General features: G+C 46.0%; 1 protein-coding gene across 10 annotated transcripts in view; it reads right to left on the reverse strand.

Annotated features, from left to right (window-relative positions):
* Window positions 1–341: 341 nt before the first annotated feature.
* The window catches only part of dmd (dystrophin), a 306,195-nt gene continuing 285,208 nt past the window's right edge, over window positions 342–21,328 (reverse strand). For 7 of the 10 annotated variants that reach the window (XM_054743058.2, XM_054743055.2, XM_054743052.2 and 4 more), the window contains 9 exons: window positions 17,408–17,544; window positions 14,564–14,602; window positions 13,010–13,075; window positions 8,848–8,913; window positions 7,574–7,732; window positions 6,759–7,002; window positions 5,854–5,968; window positions 5,688–5,777; window positions 342–573 (listed from right to left, as the gene is read on the reverse strand). In XM_054743058.2, coding sequence (XP_054599033.1) covers window positions 470–573; window positions 5,688–5,777; window positions 5,854–5,968; window positions 6,759–7,002; window positions 7,574–7,732; window positions 8,848–8,913; window positions 13,010–13,075; window positions 14,564–14,602; window positions 17,408–17,544 — 1,020 coding nt within the window. In that variant the 3' untranslated portion in view covers window positions 342–469. Of the gene's footprint in view, window positions 574–5,483; window positions 5,510–5,687; window positions 5,778–5,853; window positions 5,969–6,758; window positions 7,003–7,573; window positions 7,733–8,847; window positions 8,914–13,009; window positions 13,076–14,563; window positions 14,603–17,407; window positions 17,545–21,328 lie in introns of all 10 variants that reach the window. The other 3 variants (XM_054743057.2, XM_054743053.2, XM_054743054.2) reach the window with 3 other exon arrangements.

The raw sequence follows: 21,328 nt of genomic DNA on the forward strand, positions 1-21,328 counted from the left end.
CACGCACACACACACACGGGCGTGAGCACATGCATACACACACACACGCATACACACATACCCACATGCGCACACACACGGACACGAGCACATGCACACACACACGCATACACACACACAGACACAGAGAGTCATTGTCTTTCTTAAAAAACACCCTCATGATCAGAAATGTTTGACACAAGATATGTTCCAACCCCCCCCCCCCCCAAAAAAAAACCAACCATGAGAACACACACCTGTACCCCCCCCCCCCCCTGTATTATACAATTGCATAGACGTTTAGAAACCAGCCTCCATCGACAGTAAAACAACTTCAGGGGTTTTAAGAAAACTACTAAATCTATTTTTTTACTTGTTTAATTTGAACTGCAATCTTTCACAAAAATAGACGTTTATATTCTCTGTGTAAACACTTTCCAATCCAGTTGTTTTGACTAGAAAAGCATGCGATATGCAGGGGAGGGGGGGTTCAGAAGGGCGGGGCCTGCTGCTCGTCTGTCATGGTTCTGACCAGGGACTCCATGGCACGACCCAGGTCATCGGCCATGTGGAACAAACTCCCGATGCTGGGACCTGAGGAGACACAAGAGGACATTGTTACGGAGGACAGCAGCTGATTGATGCACTGTGGGTGAGAACAAGATCTACGAGGTCCTACGTCTGGGATGGGATGGTGCATCACAAGAAGGTGAAGGAGGAGGAGAAGTGACTGGAAGAATGTCCCATCATTCACAGGAACCTCACACACCAGTGTGTGTAAACAAGGCTGTAGCTGATGTAGCAGCGTAAGCTAGCAGAGACGTCTCATCTGAGAAGCCTTCTCAGGTGGGTCATGATGAGTGTGGAGTCATACAAGCTAACCCATAGTAGTGAGTCCCCTCATCCTCCTGATCTCATTCCTAAGGAGGATCAGACCTCCTCTGGTTCGTGCTGTTGTCTCCTAACAAAGATGGCTTCCTTTACTCATCCCTAACCGCTGAACTGAAGAAGCTCCTCTGATGAGACGGGATTAAAGTGTGAGCAGTCGTAGTCGACCCGGTAGACAGCTAGGTCAAATATTCAGCTATGCAGAAGCAGAAACTCACTCAGATCCAGTCTTTACCTTCTGTTTTGCTGACGTTTCAACCACTCCTGCAGCTTTCAGAGCTCGCCGCTTTTGGCGCTTCACTTCCTTCTCCAACCGCGGCGAGCTCTGAAGAAGGCTGCAGGAGTGGTTGAAAATAGGGGTTCCTCATGGAGGTCACACGGGACCAGTGTCATCTCTGACATCATCACGCAGACAGATTAGCTCTAACTGAGACAGATTAGGTTAGTGACTGAACGGATTAACAGTAATATTAGAACAGTTCTACGTTCCCCTGTATCAGTCTACAACAGGCCAGTACGGCAAGCCATTTTAATATTCAATCAACAACACCTCTTTGTAATTCCTGTTATACATAACAATGATAAAATTTACCCTTACTGATAAAGTAATATCTGTAATAACTGTACTAGTAAGAATCTGGTGTCTCCATCCTTCAGAGCTAACCCTGACCAGCTCTCAGTTTAACCTTGTTGTCTTTTTACAGGAACTCAAAAAAGGTTATGAGACAAATATAATTACAGGTGTGGTTCACTCTCCCTGGACTGCCAACTTTACATGGTGGAGGGGTTTGAGTGTCTCAGTAGTCCTAGGAGCTATGTTGTCTGAAGCTTTCTGCCTCTGGTAGGGTCACCCATGGCAAAAAGGTCCTAGGTGAGGGATCAGACAAAGAGCAGCTCGAAGACCTCTTATGATGAATTATATAAATGGAAACCGTGTTCCCTCACCCGGACATGGGTCACCGGGGCTCCCCTCTGGAGCCAGGCCTGGAGGTGGGGCACATTGGCGAGCGCCTGGTGGATGGGCTTTCACCCAAGGAGCCCGGCCGGGCACAACCCGAAGAGGAAACGTGGCTCCCCCTTCCCATGGGCTCACCACTCATGGGAGGGGCCAAAGGGGTCAGGTGCAGTGTGTGACGGGTGGTAGTCGAGAGCGGGGACCTTGGCGGTCTGATCCTCGGCTACAGAAACTGGCTCTTGGCACATGTAATGTCACCTCCCTAGTGGGGAAGGAGCCTGAGTTGGTGTGTGAGGTTGAGAGGTTCGCTACCAACACTATCTATAGTAGGGAGAGTGTGCTGCTGACCTCTACTCAGGACATTGTGGATCGGTGGGCAGAATACTTTGAAGACCTCCTCAATCCCACCGACATGTCTTCCAGTGAGGAGGCAGAGTCTGGGGACTTTGGGTTGGCCTCTCAAATCTCTGGTGCTGAGGTCACTGAGGTGGTTAAAAAGCTCCACTGTGGCAAGGCTCCAGGGGTGGATGAGATCCGCCTAAGTTCCTTAAGGCTCTGGATGTTGTGGGGCTGTGCTGGCTGACGCGGCTCTGCAATATTGCGTGGACATCGGGGGCAGTCCCACTGGACTGGCAGACCGGGTTGGTGGTCCGCTTATTTAAAAAGCGAGACCGGACCGCAGGGTGTGCTCCAACTACAGGGGGATCACACTCCTGAGCCTTCCTGGTAAGGTCTATTCAGGGGTTTTCTGGAGAGGAGGGTCCGTCGGATTGTTGAACCTCAGATTCAGGAGGGGCAATCTGGTTTTTGTCCTGGCCGTGGAATACTGGACCAGCTCTATACCCTTAGAGGGATCCTGGAGGGTGCGTGGAAATTTGCCCAACCAGTCTACATGTGTTTTGTGGATTTGGAGAAGGTGTTTGACCGCAGCCCTCGGGGGGCCCTGTGGGGGGTACTCCGGGAGTATGGGGTACCAGGCCCTCTGATACGGACTGCTAGGTCCCTGTATGACGGGTGTCAGAGCTTGGTCCGCATTGCCGGTAGTAAGTCAAGCTCATTCCCAGTGAGAGTTGGACTCCGCCAAGGCTGCCCTTTGTCACCGATTCTGTTCATAACCTTTATGGACAGGAGTTCTAGGTGCAGCCAAGGTGTGGAGGGCATCTGTTTTGGTGGCCTGAGGATCAGGTCTCTGCTTTTTGCAGATGATGTGGTCCTGTTGGCTTCATCAGAAGGTGATCTTCAGCTTTCGCTGGAGCAGTTCGCAGCCGAGTGTGAAGCACCTGGGATGAGAATCAGCTCATCTAAATCTGAGACCATGGTCTTGATTCGGAAAAGGGTAGAATGCCTTCTCCGGGTCAGGGATGAGGTTCTGCCCCAAGTGGAGGAGTTGAAGTATCTCGGGGTCTTGTTCATGAGCGAGGGAAAACTGGAGCGTGAGATCAATAGGCAGATTGGTGTCAGTGATGCGAGCGTTGTACCGGTCTGTTGTGGTGAAGAGAGAGCTGAGTCAGGAGGCGAAGCTCTCGATTTACCAGTCGATCTACGTTCCCACCCTCACCTATGGTCATGAGCTTTGGGTAGTGACCGAAAGAACGAGATCGCGGATACAAGCGGTCAAACTTAGTTTTCTCCGAAGAGTGGCTGGGCTCTCCCTTAGAGATAGGGTGAGAAGCTCGGCCATTCGGGAGGGACTCGGGAGTAGACCCGCTGCTCCTCCACATCGAGAGGAGCCAGTTGAGGTGGCTCGGGCATCTGGGCAGGATGCCTCCTGGACGCCTCCCTGGTGAGGTTTTCTGGGCACATCTAACCGGGAGGAGACCTAAAGGTAGACCCAGGACATGGTGGAGGGACTACGTCTCTCACCTGACCAGGGAATGCCTTGGGATTCCCCCGGAGGAGCTGGCCCAAGTTACTGGGGAGAGGGAAGTCTGGGCTTCTCGCCTTAGGCTGCTGCCCCCGCGACCCGACTCCGGATAAGCGGATGAAAATGGATGGATGGATGGGTGTGGTTCACTGAAAAACATGTTTAAAGATTATTTCTGATTCTAACGGGTCACTCTGAGTGTTTCATGCAGGCTGAACATGAAAATAGTCTCCTACACCTATCTCCGGCAGTAGGATCTCATAGAAAACAGATGGTGAAACTAGGATTAGAAAAGCCTGACAGATCTATGTCACACTGGACTCACCCATCTGGACTCATGATGGGGAAGGCTGTTGTTGGTTTAGTGTCCAGGAAACAGCAGAGAACATCTCTGCTAGTAGAAGCTAACTGTTAGCATTAGCAACTCCACCACACAGCAGAACTCCTCCAGGCTTGTGTTATTGGTGGAGATAAAGCATCAACGTTGCAAATCTGTAGTAGATTGAATTTTTCTAAGGAAAATCTCTGGAAAAGGAACAACAGATGTTTCTGGGGTTGAAAACCGTTACAGGACATCATAACAGTAATTAACAGAATGTGTGTGTGATTTCTATGTGTGTTAGTATAGTAACACAGTAGTAGATGTGAAGTCAAGACAAATAATCATGAAACCAGGATTATTTCTCAGACTAGAATTGTAGCACCAACATTTAAAATCGTTGCAACCCTGGCTGAAACGTCAGCCAAGAAGAAGGTAAAACTACAATGAACCAAATAATGAAGTTAGAAGAAAAAACAGAAGATCCAGTCTTTTGTTCTGAGCTCTGCTTTTAGAGGGCGGGGTTTACTTTGTAGAAATAAACATCTGAAGTTCATGGAGGTCACACAAGACCAGCCTCATGGAGGTCACACGGGACCAGCCTCATGGAGGTCACCAGCCTGACAGAGGTCACACAAGACCAGCCTCATGGAGGTCACGAGACCAGCCTCATGGAGGTCACGAGACCAGCCTCATGGAGGTCACACAGGACCAGCCTCCTTCACAGACCACACTTTAGTTCAGGTTGGCAATTTAAACGTCTATCTGGGATCTTCTCAAATGTCTGTTAGTTTCAGATTTAGTTTCTCTCTAGATTTGTGCTTTTAATTTTTATCCTTTTTTATGATACAGATTTAATTGTTTTGTGAATGGATGACAATAATAATCCTTTCATGTGTCCACCAACACACGACAGACAGAAGATGCATGCTTTTAGAACTGTGTTGATGCTACTAAAGAGACGTAGCACGAGAAGCTAAACCCCAACCTGACCTCTGACCCCAACAGGATGAGTTTCAGTGAAACGTGCAATCCCAAACTTCTGGACGTGGTGACCTGATGCATGAAGGATCAACACGAACAGGACTTTTATTTTTGGTAAATTCCCTATAGTGACTCTAAAGCAGAGCACCCACCCGTCTACGTCGCTCCACTGAACACAAACCTTGTTGAAGGTTTGATTTGGGATTCATGAGTTTCAGAAGCATTTTATTTTCTACTGGTTCTGTTCTGGGTCAGAGGTCAGGATTAGGGTTCTGCTGGTTCTGGTTGGTACCACATGTTCTATTAAGCTTAGTATAAATCCCAACAGTCCAACTCTGCCACCTGCTGGTGTAACGTGGCTCCTGTATCCAAAGCTGTTGAATATGTGGGGATTAGACACAAACCCAGTTACACGGGTCTCTGTGGTGCAGCAGCGTGGTTCTGCTTTATGGGGGGAGGTGAGAAGGTGGGGAGGGGAACACTGAGACACTAACCTCTCATGGATGTCCCCTTCTCCCTCCTGGCTCATGGAAAAGAAGGTAAGGAAGAGAAGACAGGAAGAAGAAAGTGAAGTCATCCCTGTGATCCAGAAATAGGAGGTCTAGCTGCTAATGTGTTGTAGATCTACCCTGGTCTTCTATCAGATCTACTCTAGATCTTACAGAACAAAGGAAAAAGGAAATGTCAGAGCCGTGTACCCTGGCTATGAGGAAAGGTGTTGTTGAGCTGCTCCATCACTTCCTCCAGACCAGACGCATCTTGGGATGGGCTGGAAAGCTCATCATCACCTGGAAATCAGCAGGGAGACCATCTAAATCTGTTCCCTTTTGATAAGACCAGAATCCTGCAGACACCTCCACTCACCCATAGTATCAGTAGTTTGGCTGGCAGCCACACGGAGAAGAGGCAGGGAGGAGTCGGAGCGCTGGGAGGAGGTGGAGGGGGAGGACAGAGCAGTGCCATTCACCTTGGAGTCCGTCTGACCAACACAAACACACCAGTTAGACCATTCAGACCAGTGAAAAGAGGCCAGAGGTGAAAACACCTGGTACTTCTGGACTCAGCAGTGATGTAACAACATGCATCCCAGCATGGATAAAGCAGGAAGTCCAACAATCCCAAACAGGAAGCTCTGCCAGAGCTTCTGCGAAATATTTTCAGCTCAAGCCGCCTAAACATGATCCCAACGCTCCTGTGTCAAAGTTCATGAGATCTCCTCACAGCAGTTATGGGGGTCATCGTTTTCCCGCTGACCTGTTCTTACCCAACAGGTGTAGCGTTCGAGCATGTGCAGATGTATGCGATGCTCGAGCACGATTAAAGTAGACCAAGATGTTCGGCCCTGGTGGACTGGGTCAATGTTGACCTATAGCTGGAGGTAGCCACAGAACTAATCCATGACCGCCTTCAGAAAGAGCACCAAGTAGATAATAACCAAGCCGCACATAAAGGTGTTTGTGCTGAAGAACTATCCCTAACCATCTGCCTTGGTCTCATGGCTCACACTGGGTGGTTTGATGTCTTACAGGCTTTAAGACTGTCACCAGTTTCTGGGTCAAGACCAGTGTCGACCAGACGGAACGTTTTTATTCATCAACCCACCTGAGAGAGGTGTACGCGTGTCACCTGTGCTTCCTCATACTGCTCTCTCATCTCAGAGCCTCATCCATGGTATCTCAGGACGTGATGCACATTTGTTTTGATCATCACAGCAATGAATGTCATTCATTCATTTCCCCAAGTGCGTCCTGATTGAGGCGGGCCGGTACCTGCTCTAGCAGCTGTCTCAGTCTGTGCAGCTGAGACTCCAGCTGTTTGTTGTGGTCCTCCAGGATCTGCATGCGGGCCTCCAGACGCCCTTTGTGCTGCCGCAGAAGCTTGGCCTCGGCGATGAGCTCGGCATCTCGTGCGCTCTGTGGCGACACTGGAAGCATCTCAGGAGGCGAAGGCAACGGGGACAGACCTTTTCTGTCGTGGGCCTTTTTCAGCCGGTCATACTCGGCTTGTAGCTTCCTGCAGACAAGACCAGACAGAGAAGTCTACGTTCTTCTGCTGAACCCAAGTAACAGCTGCAACCTAGCATTAGAACAGACGAGAGCTACAATCGATCTAACAGTTGACAACTTTACCTGTAGCAGCAAAAGTAAAGTGCCGTTAGCGCATAACGCTAACAGAAAGAAAGGACCCTACTGCCCCCTGTTAGCACATTAGCTAAACAGCTGGAAGCAAAACATGCTAATGAGCAAAGCATAGACTAAAATAACTAGCATCATGCTAACCAGTGTTAGTCTACAGCCAAAGAACAACACTTCTGTTATTAGACAAGAACCAATCACGGACCGGTTTACGCTAACTCCAGGTTTAACCCTAACCCCATTCCTGAACTGTCGAGGCTGTAAACACATTTTACTGATGGATAAATACCTGTACTACTGTGTGTTGGGTCAGAATAAATATAACGTTTATAATAAAATCTGGACTCAGCACAGTTCACTGAAAGTGCGTTGGTCAGTAATGTGTTTTAAACCCGATTTGGAACACGTGAAAAATCACAGGGGAAAGTTTATTCTGTGTTATCACTGACCTGTTCTCCTGCTCCAGGTCACCGAGGACCCTCTCCAGCTCTCCCTTCTCCTCCGTTTCCATGGAGATGAGGATCTGGGCGGGGCTGCGGGGCTGACTGAGAGGAGAGCCTTGGTTCAGAGACTGGCAGTAGTGCTGGATCAACATGTGCTCGTCATCGCTGCAGATACACATACACACATCAAACACACCCACCGATGATGGGCACGCACATTCATAAAGTGACAGAGACACCAGGGTGTGGGCATGCATGAACACACCACACACACACAACACACAACACACACACACACACACACACACACACACACACACACACACACACACACACACACACACACACACACACACACACACACACACACACACACACACACACACACACACACACACACACACACACACACACACAGGAAAATGGAGAAAAAGAAATCATAAGGTGAATGAAGAGAGCAGCAGCACTGGCCTGTAACACAGATGGAGAACCTGAAGCTCAGAGGGAGCAGAGAGAAGATCAGAAGCACTCATTAGTCCTGAGTTCTGGCTGGACTCTGACCCGTCTCTGGGCCTGGAGGCTTTGGGAGGACTGAATAAAAACAGGTCTGAGATCTGGAGTCACTTATTGTCTTTCTGAGCCCACTGCACATAGAAGCTGTTGGAAACAAGGAGTCTGCTGGAGCGAGATAAACTATAAGTCATGAGGAGTTTGGTTTGAAAACTAGAATTTTCATGGATCATTACAGGGTATGGGGCGTGTGTGTGTGTGTGTGTGTGTGTGTGTGTGTGGGGGGGGGGGGGCGTGGGGGAGGTTTAAACATAAATACAAGAAGTGATCTGTAGGGTAAAGATCCTCCCAGATATGAGATGTGTTTTAGTAAAGTTGCTACCAACTCTGAGCTTTGACCTTTGCTCTGCGAATGTGCTGCAGCTGTCAATGACGTCCAGATCTAGGGTGTCTGGCTCGTCTCTCTGCACCTCCACAACTGATGCTCTTTTAAGAAGGAAATCCAGAAAAGTTAATGCCCAGGAGGTGAGATGAGTTTAAATATATAGTTGTCTTTTTAAAATCAATGAGTTTGTTGGGAAAGTGGAGAAGGACAAAAGACAACCAGGAGATATTAGACCTTTCAGCTTGAATTCAGAGAATACACATTCATGAACGCACAACACAGCCAGCACATGGAGACAAGGACGACGTGTGCAGCTGAGAGAGCCAATCGGTGAGTTGGGTAGGACGACATGGCAAAACAAAAACAAACAAAAAGCTGCTCTCACATGCTCTCATTGGGTGAGATACTGTCATTCAGATAAGAGCCGTTACGATTCTCCATTTCAGCTAACCTGCGAAGGGGGAAGAAACAGAGCAGTCAGTCCCAAAGCTAAGGGGGGAGGGGCATTCAGCAGAGGACACACCCACCTCCCAACAGGGGCTTCAATATTACACAGGTACAAACACACGTTTGGTCGAAGGAGGAATATTCATGAGTGACCAAACTGGACTAGACACGTACGCATAAATACCATTTCTACGCATTACATATTTTATCTTCAGCTGACCCAGTGTCGGACACAAGGAACTGCTGTGTACGTTAACGTGCGATGTCCTGTAGACAGATCCCGCTGTTAAGTCGGTTTTTCCATGATTTAACTCTTGCAAATTATGCAGCACAAAGCAAAGTCCAACATTAGTCAAACTGGATGGTTTAGTATTGTGCACAAACTTGATAATAAAGGATTTCATATCCTGACACAGGAGGTGCGAGATCTGCAGGAATGGAAAAGATCTCATGTTTGTTAAACTTCTGTCAGAAATGAAGTCAGTTGAAGGCCGAGTGTAAAAATGCTCTTCTTATTATCCCACCGGGATATAAAAAATAACATCCGGATGATCCTGGAGGAGACCATGTATCTGAGTCTTTGTAGTGGGGGTAGCAGCCCAAGCAGAGAGGCCAAACTGTCCTATTCCCCTCAGCCTCCACAAGCTGTACCAGTGGGACCCCATGGCGTTCCCATGGAGATATAGTCCCTGCAGCATGTCCTGAGATGACCTGGGGTCCTCCTGCCAGAAGGACCTGCCTGAAACACCTCCCTTAGGAGGCATCCCTACCTACCTACCCAATGCCTTAACCACCTCGACATAGAGGAGCAGGGGCTCTACTCCAAGTCTCTCCCAAATGTCCTAGAACCTGCAACCATCCGATTACGGGGCGAGCACTTAACTCCTGTGCCACCGTCGCCCTACAAACCTACAAACAACAACACTAAATACTAAAAGGCTGGATAGAGGACGTAGATGTGATACAAATAAAAGGTTAAGATCCAGTAATGTAAAAACTAGGAAAACTGTAAAATAAGCAGAGACATACCAACAACTACGGCATTATCTGCTAAAAGCCATTGTAAAGAAGTGTTATTGGAGACGAGATCTAAGCCATGAAAGTGAGGAAGTCAGACCAACTGAAAAACGAAGAGCAATCCAGAGCTATGGGGCCATGTAGTAGTAGTTATATTAGTAGTAGTACTAGCAATATTAGTAGCAGTAGTATTAGTAGCAGTAGTACTAGTTGTACTAGTAGTATTAGGACTACGAGTGTTAGTAGTATTAGTAGTATTAGCACTAGTAGTATTAGTAGCAGTAGTATTAGTACTAGTAGTATTAGTAGTATTAGTATTAGCAGTAGTAGTAGTAGTAATATTATTAGTACTAGTAGTATTAGTAGCAGTAGTATTAGTATTAGTAGTTGTAGTAGTACTAGTAGTAGTAGTATTAGCAGCAGCAGTAGTAGTAGTAGCAGTAACCTTAGTAGTAGTATTATTAGCAGTAGTAATAGTACAAGTAGTATCAGTACTAGTAGTATTAGTAGCAGTAGTATTAGTAGTAGTAGAAGAAGAAAAAATAATCTTTTATATAGTCTGTCAAGATACAAATCACAAGAACAAAAATCAAATCAAATAAATAAAAAATTATAGATTAAAAAAGGTAAAGAAAGGGAGAGAGAGAGAGAGAGAGAGAAAGAGAGAGAGAGAGAGAGAGAGAGAGAGAGAGAATGAACAGGAAAGAGGGAAATGAGTGGATCCCAGGAAAGGTGGAGTTGGTAGAAAGAGCAGAACAAGGAGAAGGTGGTGATGAATCTGAAATCTGAAGGCCCCACCAGAGCCTGAACAGGTGAGTTTAAAGGAGACCACTGAGTCCACTAATCTCAGGCTCAGGGGGAGAGAGGTCCAGCGTCTGGGGGCCACAACAGCAGATGATCTGTTACCTTTGACCTTTAGTCTGGTGCTGCACAACCAGTAGGCTTTGGTCACTGGACCTCAGAGACCTGCTGGGGTTGTAGGGATTGAGACGATCACCAATGTATGATGGTGCTTGTCCACGTAAGGCAGGGTTTCCCCCAGCGCTTTATAAGCCTGGCGGCCCACCAGGCTTTGCTTGGCCACCCGCCAGGCTAAGCGTCATGCCCCGCCCCCCTCCCCAACCCTACAGTGTTCGCTGACACGAACGGCGCAATGAAACTAGAACCCTCCATCAGCTGATACTGGTGGGAAACAGCAGCGGAACGTGTGCAACCCGCCCACCCCCGCTCTCATGGAGGAGCGCTGCGAGACGGAGAGCGCGACCCCCTGACGGCCGAATCCGCCAGACTTAACTCATTTTCTGGGGGAGACCCTGTAAGGCCCTGAAGACCAGAACCAGGATCTTGAAATGAACCCTGAAGTTGACAGAGAGAGTTGCAGTAATCCCAAGAGTGAGGAGATGAAGGTGTGGAGAACAGTCTCAAGTTCACAGTGGAACAGAATGGGACTCAGCTTAGCAATGTTCCTGAGATGGAAGAAGGAAGAGCGAACAAGTGAACTGACATGAGAATCCAGGGTGAGAGCTGGGTCAAAGGTCACACCAAGATTCCTGACAGAGGGATTGGTGTGAGAAGCAAGCTGACCAAGAGAGTCTTTGACTTTGGGAACCAGCTTGTCTGGAGCGCAGATGAGGATCTCAGTCTTATCTTCATTCAGCTGAAGAAAGCTCCCAGCCATCCAGGTTTTGATAGAGTCTAAGCAGGAGTGTAACAGCTGCAGCTTAGACATCTCATGGGGCTTAAAGGAGATGTACAGTTGGATGTCATCTACATAAAGATGGTAGGAAATTCCTTTAAAGGAGCTCAGGATGTGCTGAAGAGGAAGCAGATAGAGGAGGAAGAACAGAGGCCCCAGCACAGAACCTTGTGGGACACCATGGGTAAGAGAGGTGGTGGAGGACCTAAACTTGGAGACGGCCACAGAGAAGGAATGTTCAGAGAGATAAGAGGAGAACCACTCCAGAGCAGATCCTGATAGGCCTACCCAGTCTCTCAGCCTCTCCAGTAGCAGGTGATGGTCAACAGTGTCAAAGGCTGCAGTCAGGACCAGCCGGACCAGAACAGAACAGTCCCCTGCATCACTGTGGGTCAGAAGGTTATTAGAGACCCTAAGAAGAGCTGTTTCAGTAGAATGAGCTCTACGAAAACCTGACTGGAAGCTATCATAGATGTTATGTTCATCAAGAGCAGCTGTGAGTTGTTTAGCCACAACCTTTTCCAAGATCTTGGAGATGAAGGGAAGTTTGGAGATGGGTCTGAAGCTGATATGGAGAGAGGGGTCAAGACTCGGTTTTTTAAGAAGCGGGTGGATTAGGGTTAGGGTTTAAATATCCTAATGTCATTTGGCACAGTGATATCTTGGTTCTGTTGTATTTTTGTGTGTCCATTTTTTTTTTGCGTTCTCTCTCTCTTTCTGCCAGTGTAGAAGTGGACTCGTTATGTCCTTTGTTTATTTTTGTGAACTTTTCACCCCACCTCTTCCTTTCCTGCTCATCCTTTCTCTTTCATTTCCATCTAGATGTCCATTGGGATTAAAAACAGCCTGAAAGCTGAGCACGAGTTGCACTGGGATGTTACAAGACAATAAAACCAAACACAAGAACAAGTGGACCTTCTACTGGCTCCAGCAGAATAAAGTGAAGATTCTGGAGTGACTATCTCAGTATCACTGAATCACTGTGGGGAGAGCTCAAACGTGCTGTTCATGACAAACCATGAACTTACAGGAAATGGAGGCTATTCCATCATTTACAGAACCTTCTCCACAACGACCACAAAACACCCCAAGCTGTCTTTGATGCTAAAGGGGGCAATAGGACCTGGGGGTGTATAAACGTTTTCACAGGGTCATTTTGGTATTTTTATTTTGTTCTTGTTTTACCTTCTGCCTCACAATATGAATGCCCATAAAACAGGTTTTGTATTTTCACTCATACTGTTAGGGAAATGGCCCAAAAAGTCTACCAGAATGTGTAAACTTCTTGGCACAACTGTACTTTCTCTCTGTGTTGCATCTGTGATGTGTGTGTGACTCAGTACAGAAGCAGCAACCATAAGAACGAGTGTGTATTCTGGGGTTTTACCGGTTGGCGTAGTGCTCGATCCGAGAGTGTGTGTCATCATGTGAGAGCTGAGGGGATGAGCATGGCCTGTGAGAAACGATATAAAAAACAGGATAAGAATTTTACATGAACATATGTCTCATAATTAGCCTAGAGAACCAGATTAAACTCTTGCTTTGCAAAGTTTGGTGTAGGACGCTCCAATGGAATCTCTGCAGACCCTAGCAGCGTTCTGGTGGGCCAATCACAGCTCTCTATGGGGTTTCAAACCAATAGTGTGCTGTGATCTGATTTGTGGGCCAATCAGGGCCCTCTATTCTTCTGGTGGACGGGATGATGCGACAGAGTGGAACAAGATGGCAATAGCACATTTGAAACAACCTTTACATCAATTTAGGACTATTTGGACTTGGGCTTTATCAGAATCAGGAGCAGATCAATGCGTTTAAGTCCTTTAGTCTAAGATGTCATGAAAGCTCCTTGGATGAGAACTAACATTAAAAAGGGTTTAGTTTAGTAAAGAAAAATAGATGAAAAATAAGAAATCAGAAATACCATTCAAAACTGTAAGGGACTACAAGAAAGTCTGGGTGAGAAGAGAGGGTGACCTGCAGCAATCCCTTTATCACTGCTTCTAGTTCCTGGAAAAACTATTGTTCCTGCAGCTTAGAGAGGGCTAGGGTTAGACAGGAAGATAGACTTCCTCCTCTGGTTGGATTAGAACAATGTTCCTGTGTTCCAAAATAACTTTATATTCAACCTATAATGAAGGAACCATTGTGTGTGTGTGTGTGTGTGTGTGTGTGTGTGTGTGTGTGTGTGTGTGTGTGTGTGTGTGTGTGTGTGTGTGTAGGTGTGTGTGTGTGTGAGAGAGAGAGAGAGAGTGTGTGTGTGTGTGTGTGTAGGTGTGTGTGTGTGTGAGTGAGAGAGAGAGAGTGTGTGTAGGTGTGTGTGTGTGTGTGAGAGAGAGAGAGAGAGAGTGTGTGTGTGTGTAGGTGTGTGTGTGTGTGTGTGAGAGAGAGAGAGAGAGAGAGAGAGTGTGTAGGTGTGTGTGTGTGTGAGTGAGAGAGAGTGTGTGTAGGTGTGTGTGTGTGTGAGAGAGAGAGAGAGAGTGTGTGTGTGTAGGTGTGTGTGTGTGAGAGAGAGAGAGAGAGAGAGAAAGAGAGAGAGAGTGTGTAGGTGTGTGTGTGTGTGAGAGAGAGAGAGAGAGAGAGAGAGAGAGAGTGTGTGTGTAGGTGTGTGTGTGTGTGTGTGAGAGAGAGAGAGAGAGAGAGAGAGAGAGAGAGAGTGCGTGAGAGAGTGTAGGTGTGTGTGAGTGAGAGAGAGAGAGAGAGTGCGTGAGAGAGTGTAGGTGTGTGTGAGTGAGAGAGAGAGAGAGAGAGAGAGAGAGAGAGAGAGAGAGAGAGTGTGTGTGTAGGTGTGTGTGTGTGAGAGAGAGAGAGAGAGAGTGCGTGAGAGAGTGTAGGTGTGTGTGAGTGAGAGAAAGAGAGAGAGAGAGAGCGTGTGCGTGAGAGAGAGAGTGAGTGTAGGTGTGTGTGTGTGTGTGTGGGGGGGGGGGGGGGGCAGCATACTCACGCATGGTCTACAGGCCAGAAGTTGATTAGAGTTACAGGACTGTAAGACAAAAATAAAAACAAACCAATAATAAGTACACAAGTGGAGCATGATGGAAGTTGTTGGACAGAAAACAATGACGGCATCAGAGTATAAGGTCTGATTTCTCCCACTCTAACTGTATCTATAGCAAAGACGTGAAGGTAATGACCCACATCAAGTTACGGTTTCATGAAGAACTGTGAAACTTTGAGTTCTATTCAGGTAGCCAGAAAGAGACCTAGCTTCTTCATAAAGGTGTGTGTATACAAAGAGTTGAAATACACATCATTCCCATACAATATATCAGTGTGTTCTGCTCCAGACGTCAGAGGTTCCTAGATGAACCCTTTAGTGCTTCAGTCTAATGGTGCTCTATGAAACACATAGAAAAACACAAAAGTTTCTAAAACTTCACTGATGACCTTATGCTTTCTATTGTAATAATGATTTTAATGTTTATGTTTTAGGTGAAAAACATGCTTATTCAGTGCCCAAATATTTAAGTTACAAAGGAGTTCCACAGGGTTCCATGTTTGGATCACTTCCGGTTTCTACTTTTAACAGATTTTAATAGATAGCTGTCTAGAAATGTTTCATGTTTTGCACTTGTGTTAATGTTAAATCAAGTTTTATTTACCATAAAATCAGTAAAGTGCTTTAGAGCTTTATATATATTTTTAAAATTTTCATAATTCTCATTTTTGTGTCATATATGATGGAGTCAATTAGCTTCTTTTGTTTTCCTGTTTCCCATTGGAGTTGCCCTGGAACGTTTTTATGATGGTTCTACATAACTAAGTTTAGATTCTAAAACTGCTCACAGGTTCCATTCATCCATCCATTTTTATCTCGTCTTATCTGGAGTTGGGTCACGAGGGCAGCAGCCTAAGTTGAGAGGCCCAGACTCCCTCTCCCCAGCCACTTGAGCCAGCTCTTCCCGGGAAATCCCAAGGCGTTCCATGGTCAGCTGAGAGACATAGTCCCTCCAAAGTGTCCTGGGTCTCCCTTTAGGTCTCCTCCCAATTGTAGGTGCCTGGAAAACCTCACCAGGGAGGCGTCCAGGAGGTATCCTAATCAAATGATCAAGCCACCTCAACTGGCTCCTCCCGATGTGGAGGAGCAGCGGGTCTAATTCAAGCCCCTCCCCGATGACCAAGCATCTCACCCTATCTCTAGGGGAGAGCCCAGAAACCTTGCAGAGAAAACTCATTTTGGCCGCTTGTATCCATCAGGGTATCTGCAGGTTTAAGGGAGCCAAATTTAAGACTTTTTAAGACCTTTAAGGCCACTTTGACCAAATTTAAGCAATTAAAAAAAGTTAAATTTAAGCTATAATTTCCAGCTATTGCCTGGAACCGGTGCTAACCACGTCGCGAACTTGGGATTAGCCATCCAGTTACCATTAAACTTGCACATCCCCATGGCGCAAGCTCCCACTAGCTTAACCAGCTAATGTGCTCATCTAAAAAAATAGCCCCCTTTCACAACCAACAGTTCTGCTTACGCCAAAATCATACACCAAAAATGCTGAACACGGACTAGAAATTCACGAAAATTTTATAGAAATAAAATAATCTTATTTATTGGGTCTTTGGTAATTTAAGACCTGTAGAAACTGGATTTAAGGATTATTTGTTATTTTTAAGGACTTTTAAGGCCTTAAATTAGGAAAAGCTAATTTAAGACTTTTTAAGGACCCGCGGATACCCTGATCCATAATCTCGTTCTGTCACTACCCAAAGCTCATGACCATAGGTGAGGGTTGGAACATTGATCAACCAGTATATCAAAACCTTCTGTCTTCACCACGACAGACCGTACAATACCTGCTTAACTGCAGATGCCACACCAATCTGCCAATCAATCTCGTGCTCCATCTTTCCCTAGGTTTAAGTACCGTAGGATCCTAAGGCACCTAAACTCTCCGACTTGGGGAAGGACCTTGTCCCTGGTGCTCGCCAACGTACTCCCTCTCCAGGCCTGACTCCAGAGTGGATGCCCTGGTGACCCGTGTCTGGGCGAGAGAACACTGTTTCCATTCATATTTTTCCTCACAAGGGGTCTTTGGGCTGTACTTTGTCTGATTCCTCAGCTAGCACCTGATTGCCATGGGTGACCCTATCTGAGGCATAAAGCCTTAGACAACTTAGCTCCTAGGACCATTGAGACACTCATACCTCCCCACCACGGTAAGGTGGTAGGCCAGGGAGCATGTTCTCTGCTCAGACATATGACTTGGTATTTTTGTCCACATATATGAAGGAAATTGAGTTTACTATATGGCAGCAGCCTGGGCTGAACTCACAGGTTAGGGTTAGGTTTATTACTAACACATGTGGCAATGATTCAGTATATTTTTTATCCCTGATTTCAGATGTTGGCAGCATCTGTGTGTTTCCTCAAATATAAAGTTGGTATGATGATATTCACTTAATCAGTGCTCCTACCTGATGAAACTGGATAAAAACCAAATCTCTGCTAAAAAGCATGTGTTTTGCCAGTTACGGTGATGGATTTGATGGTGTCCATTACTTATCTATTCAGGCTGGCTTTGGTGTGACCTCCTGTTGATCCTCACTAGCTTCTTTTTATGCTGCTGTCAATTCTATATTTTTCCTTCACATTTTTATCTAAGGTTCCTTTCACAATTTTATTACAATATTTTAAAATCATTTTTATTTTTTGCTCATGTGAAACACTTAGTGGGTTTTATCTTGTTTTTTATTTTTATTTTATTTTAAATGAAAGATGCATGCATGCGTGTGTGTGTGTGTGTGTGTGTGTGAGGGTGTATGTGTGTGTGTGTGTGTGTGTGAACCCCACGTTTCCATGTTGTCTCCCTCCAGGATGGTTTGGACTGGCAGGTAGCCCATGCGTGGGTGTTTGGCGAAGTATCGCTTCGTCCTGAATTTGTTCTTCAGCACCTTGGCGAAATCCCTGACATCCTCGCCCGATGTAGTCTGGAGATATTGGGGGTGAGGGTGAGGTGGGGTTACATTAAAGAGATAGTTCCATGTAACTCCAAATCTACACTGGAGGCATCAGCGGCGCAGATGGCAGCGGAACGTCTACTTCAGGTAGAATCCACTGATAGCCTTATCCAAACTGGCTGCTAAAGATAAGATTGGGTTCTACTTGAAGGTGCTCCGATGATCTCGTGCAGCTTTTACTCATCATAAATGCTTTTCTCAAAGACATATTCTCAACAATAAAATGTGTTTAACCTGAAAACATAAATACCCAAATGGAAGATCTGTTGTTGCTAGCATTAATAAAGGCTGAGCAACGAGGACTTTGTGGGCAGAAAAAACTCGTGTTTGAGTCTCAGATTGGCCGATCACATTTTTACTGCATCTCCTGTTAAAAACACTGTAGTTAGCTGTTAGCTAACCGTTCCACATGACTCAACATGTCAAATAAGGTTAGGTAAAGAATACTTTACAGCATTAACAGATACAAGGGGAGGGAGATGAGGTGTTCCACAGTGCTGCATTTGTCAGGGTGTATGCAGGGACCTCAAAAGTAAAGAAGACATTTTCAAGACTTCTACCTTCTTTATTGCAATGTGCAAAATGTGCAAATGATCAGCTGTTCCTCTGTGCACGAAACTGGCTAAAGGGCTTTGGTTCATCTGCTCCTTCTGCATGGACCAGGCTGCAGGAAAACTGGGAACCCGAGTTTATCTCCTTGAATACATTTAAAACCAGACTGAGAGTCCTTGAGACGGATTCCCTGTGTTGTAACTGCCTTCTGTAATCTAGTACAAAACATGTCCGTGTAACTGTAACTTCTGCTGCCTCTGGGCCAGGACTCCTGTGAAAATGAGGTTTCTAATCTCAATGGGACCTTGCTTGTTAAATAAAGAACAAATAAAAATAAACTACCCAACTATTAAATGCTCAGTCTTTTTAAGTACTACATTATTTTGTTTTCCACTGCATCAGTTGGTGGGATATGTCACCGAGACAGCAAGGCTGTAGCACACGGTACAAAAACAGGCAAACAGCTGGCAAAGAAGAACAGAAACTCTTTACACGTGTCTATTTTCACACCTGTAAACTCGAGCATTTACTCACTTTTAACTGTTATGGATGCAGTCACAGATCTATAGAAACTCACAGCATGACATCAAAGTCATCCAAGTCTGTACATGATGTTTAGACATGAATTATACCCACACACACACACACACACACACACGTAAACGTAATTGGAGGCGGGTCGGTAGGTGATGGAGCACCATCTGGAACTTTAGGCATCAGAGTTAATGTTGGACGGTTCTCCAAGAGGCGGAGTGAGTCTCTTAAGGAGGACAACCGTGTGGAGAACTGACGGGAGTAGTGCATACGCCAGCCCAAGAGATGGACAGCAGTTGAAGCGTGTAGTGAGGAACATGACAGAGTCGGAGGAGGACCAGAAGTAAGTCACAGGTTGAAAGGAGATGTTATCATAGAAAGAAGAAAACTCCACAACAGACCTGTGTTTATCTGGATCCAAGTAATATATAGAAACCTCACTAGTCAGTGACTCGATGCAAGCTGCTGGGTTCCTTATGTGTGAAACTTTTTTCTGATTGGCTTAATGACCTGACCTGTATTGAATATTTAGTGTGTGAAGGTCCTCGAGACGACTCTTATTGTGATTTGGCGCCATAGAAATAAACTTGAATTGACTTTAGGAGGAGCTTGTTAAAAAAAACGTAATGAGCGCGGCTTCAATCGCAATAAAAAGCAAGTTTTGTCCCAAAGAAACAGAAATCTGCGGCAGCGCAAAGACCGCCCCCATACCCCTTTTATGCTGAAATCCAGGGGCCTGGAGGGCTGGTATCCAGCACTTTAGCTTTAACTCTGCTTCAACACACCTGGTTTCAATCAGCGGGTGATCAACAGGCTTCTGCAGAGCCTGGTGAGCTGCTAACCACTGAATCAGGTGTGTTGGAGCAGAGAAACCACTAAAACCTGCTGATACCAGCCCTCCAGGACTGGAATTGAATAGCCTGGGTGTAATCTTTTTTTAAAAAGGACACGATTGCAAAGTCAGGCAGCAACTCAGGAGGCAGAGCGGGTTGTCCAGTAATCAGAAGGTTGCAGGTTCAATCCCGGCTATCGCCAGAGAATGCTGCTGTTGTGTCCTTGGGCAAGGCGCTTAACCCACCTTGCCTGCTGGTGGTGGTCAAAAGGACCGGAGGTGCCTCTGCCAGTGCGCCACTGGGCAGCTGCAGCTACATGGTAGCTCATCCCCACCAGCGTGTAAATGTGTGTGTGCATGGATAAGGTGAAGCACCTTGGTGGGTAGTAAAACTCTAAAAAGGTGCTGCACAAAAACAGGTCATTAATCATTCACCATTACCGCCACGGTCTGACCACCTGTGAATGACCTAAGGCTCCCTGATGGCATCGTTTTTAGAAAGCCTGAAGTGGGACTACATGAAATTCCAATGCAACAATATAAAGTAAAACACTCTATTCTGCCTTTTAGCTCATCTTTGAATATACATACAGGTATTATCATCATATATTTTTATATTCCATTTGAATTCAACTCGAACAAGCAAACAGCAAAAGCTCAGTTCCTCTGCAGTTACACAGCTTAACTCGGGCTCTTTGGACCTTCTACAGTGGCTCTGAGTAACTTTGGCTAGCTGTTTTAAACCACACTATGTAACACTATTGACCCTTTGCACCGATGTCACCTAATCACGTGGGTCCACCATGCTGGACGGCAAAAGCACGTAAACAGTGAGCGTAGTACTAAACAAAGGGAAAAGTAGAGCCTGAAATTGATTTTACAAAAAAACAAAACTCCTCCAGCATTCCTTCTACTAGTTCCTGCCCAGTTCAGTTATCAGAAGAAGTAGCGTATCTAGTAGCGGGGCTCATAGAGAGCGGTGTGTTAACTAGCTTACCAACGTTAGCTTACGTTCTCTCTGCAGCTGTTCACCGATGTAAACATGTTGCTGACTTTGCCTAAATTCACCCCTCTGGATTTATAACTTTATGTTATAAACAGCGTTTCACTTTACACCAAAGCTGATTTTTAAAAAGTCCGGATCCCTACCAGCTTCTGTTGCTGGTGGTGTTACCGGGTTCAGCTGCTGCTCTCACACGAGAATGAGAAGATCTCTGAACGGCGACGCTCATATAAATAAATAACGTAATTTTAACACATGTAATCATACATCGGAGCTTTAATATTGTTAATAATTGTCTCGCTTTACACTACAGTGGACGGAGCGCAGCCTCCCTGGTGAAATACCCGTCCATCAGGATTATCATTAACTTGTATAAACACATCACATTTATCCCTGTCCCTGTCTTCCTCGTGAAATAAATGAACGTTAATCTTACCCGGTAAAAACATGTTCGCTGCAAATCTGAGGGATGCTAGTCCGCTTGGTTGATGGCTGCAGTTCATCTCCGTCCTCAGTCTCCATCAAAGTTATTAAAAAACTAAAAGAGTTGAGTTTACATAGTTGTCTGTTAGTGCAGCCAACCACGCAGCAAGCTAAAACCATTTTACTGCCAAATCAACCAAATAAAATGATAAAAGGCTACAAACTGGCTTGTTTTGACTACCTTCACTGGAGTTTCTACGGGTGTAAACGGTCTTTTTGTCGTCCATCATGGCGAAGGGGGCGGTCACATGAGTGGCGTGACGTCACATGCAAAGGGTCAATAGATCGGCCCACAATTTAAAAAAATGCAGGCTTCAGGCACTTCTCGGAGTTTCAGACTTTCCACAACA

Source organism: Nothobranchius furzeri, chromosome 14 (assembly GCF_043380555.1).
Source record: "Nothobranchius furzeri strain GRZ-AD chromosome 14, NfurGRZ-RIMD1, whole genome shotgun sequence".
In the NCBI taxonomy this organism is placed as follows: Eukaryota; Metazoa; Chordata; class Actinopteri; order Cyprinodontiformes; family Nothobranchiidae; genus Nothobranchius; species Nothobranchius furzeri.